Raw genomic sequence first — 2,500 nt, 5'->3', positions numbered from 1 at the left:
TGTTTATTACATGGCTAACAGAACGGTTCTAAGGAACAAAAAATAATTTGCATAATCAGCCCGTGGGCATTGCGGGAGAATAATGCCCAAGCAGTTAGTTGTTCTTAGGCAATCAGAGCACGCGTTACATGTACATCAACCAGAAACACTAGCAATATTATTACAAAACTTACCGCTATCAAGTAATCTTTGTTTCGTGATGCTGGTCAATTCCCGATCAACTTCAAAGACTCCAGACCCAGGTGCAACAACAATAACAGTCTGACCAGTGCGTTCAAAGTTGCGATCAATATGGTGCCTCTCAAATGCTGAAAATTAACATGATGTGAAGACATCTGTACTAAATTGTTACTTTACCGTGTAAATGCACTTAGCTGTCAAGCTACATGCAGTTCACAGGCACTACGCTTTAATAATAATAATAATAATAATAATAATAATAATAATAATAATTGACCACTCCCGATGGGAACTGTTCAAGGTCAATGAAACGTTGATGGTACAATGGAACAACAACTCTTAAAAATCCCAACAGGCCCGAGGTAAAGCACAGTTGAGAAGCCAAACCAGGGACTACATGTACATGTACAAGGAATAACTCCAGCTAGTGGTCAGGATGAGTCTTGAGGATGGGATCTCTAAATCTCAAGGCAAGTGCCCTGGGTCTTTATTCTCAGAATAAAGTTACAATAACTTTTCGGGCTGAGAAGGCCATTTGTGAAACTGCCATCTGGTATTTTAGAAAGTTGGTTTTTTCGTATGCTTTCATGATAACTAAAACCAAACTGGTTTTGACAACTTAAACCTCTCAATGGCGCACTTGGGCATGCCCTTTCTGTTAACCTGCTGACCCCTAGGAGTGACACTTACCAATAGGTTTTACTCTGCCTAATGCCAGACGATTTTACTGGTCAATTTGGAAGTACATGTAGTGTAGCGATTTTGGCAGTAGTGTAGCAGCTCTAATAATATTATTCTAACCTGCTATTGTTTGGTATTGTAAGCAGCTTTTTAAGTCTAAGTCATTGTTTGGTCTTTTGTTTTTGGCTAGGGTAGTGAGCCTGAATCACATTATGTATATGTTACGAGAGCTGCTACATCACCCCAAAGGGATCTTGCAAGCTTTAAACATGCGATATCCTAGGACACATTTTACATTGCTAGGGCACATTTTTACATGGCTTGTTTTGTATTATAATATAGTAAATTATGATAATTGTTACTTTAACATTGATATCTTGTAATTCTTGTAATATTTAACATTTATATCTTGTAATTCTTACATGGCATGTCTGAAAACCAGCTTGCTGAGCCAATTACCGTGTTTTAAATAAAGTTGATTGATTGATTGATTGATTGATTGATTGATTGATTGATTGACTGATTGATTGATTGGTGGGGGGGGGAGGGAGTGGGGGGTTTAGGAGTCAATGGTTAAATAATAAATAAATAAAAGTAATTTATTATACACAACACAGTGTCCTTAAGGCCCGTTTTACACGTTGCATTTTACATGTGCCAAATCTAATGCAAATGAGGAAAACAATGGATTTTTCTCATTTGCATTAGATTCGGCACATGTAAAATGCAACGTTTAAAACGGGCCTAAGAGCCCCAAATGGGAGAAGTCAACTTGTCAGCGATTTACAGAGTTTGGCCGCACCCAGTGCACCCAGTGGCGAGAGCAGGATTTGAACAAAGTGCAACCACAAACAAATCCAAGGCCCTTACCACCTGACCATGCTACCTCCTATTCTTACCTATGACAGGGCCAATGTACCGTAGGAAATAAAAAAAGACATGACACCATGCCTCCCATCGACACTGATGTTTTAATGCTGACATGAAACACAACTACTAAAAGGAAAAATCCCAGGTCAGGAAGAAGTGCTCTTCCTTTGCTAAGAAATAGCTGTGGATTGTATGACTTTTGTTTTCAGGTTCAAGGGTTAAAGAGCGGAATCCTACTGTAACAGTGTACACTAAGAAATCTTACCATTCAAAGACAAATTGATTGCCTCTAAGAAATTTCCATCAAGAGAGTTTGAATTTCTTCCAATGATGTTACCACATTTAGAAATGTCACAACAGTTAGTGAGTGATGGATATTGATTAAAACACTGCTTTAAGGTCACAAGAACTGGAATCCAGTCATCTCTCCTCTCATTTAATGCTACCACTTGATAAAAATCTTCGTAAAATCTCCCATAAGGATCCTTCTGAATGCTTGCCACAGCATCCGGGGGAAAGTCACCTGGAATTATTGCAGTCAGTATGATAATCTGCCTTGTGATTGACTAAGACCCTACAGCAAATTCCTGGGAATTTGTGTAACTTACAGATTGATGAATAATCCTCTACCAGATCACTGGTAGATTACTGGACCAGGGTTGCCTGGAGGCAAATGAACAGAATGTTTGCACACAAACTTGTTTATGTCCAGAAGTGCACGTGATTACATGATTGTACATTGCATGTACGAAGAGAAGAAAAGTTGACA

The 2,500-nt window shown here is 38.7% G+C and overlaps 1 protein-coding gene across 1 annotated transcript in view; it reads right to left on the bottom strand.

Annotated features, from left to right (window-relative positions):
- LOC137975629 (GATOR1 complex protein DEPDC5-like) overlaps nucleotides 1–2,500 on the bottom strand; it is a 41,744-nt gene that overhangs the window by 35,942 nt on the left and 3,302 nt on the right. The window contains exons 3-4 of the mRNA XM_068822762.1: nucleotides 1,997–2,254; nucleotides 174–308 (exon numbers count right to left, since the gene is read on the bottom strand). Of these exons, the coding sequence (XP_068678863.1) occupies nucleotides 174–308; nucleotides 1,997–2,254 (393 nt within the window). The remainder of the gene's footprint in view (nucleotides 1–173; nucleotides 309–1,996; nucleotides 2,255–2,500) is intronic.

The sequence above is a fragment of the Montipora foliosa genome, chromosome 11 (genome assembly GCF_036669935.1).
Source record: "Montipora foliosa isolate CH-2021 chromosome 11, ASM3666993v2, whole genome shotgun sequence".
NCBI classification, from domain to species: Eukaryota; Metazoa; Cnidaria; class Anthozoa; order Scleractinia; family Acroporidae; genus Montipora; species Montipora foliosa.
Note: the sequence above shows the minus strand (reverse complement) of the source record. Positions and strands in the feature narration are given on the sequence as shown.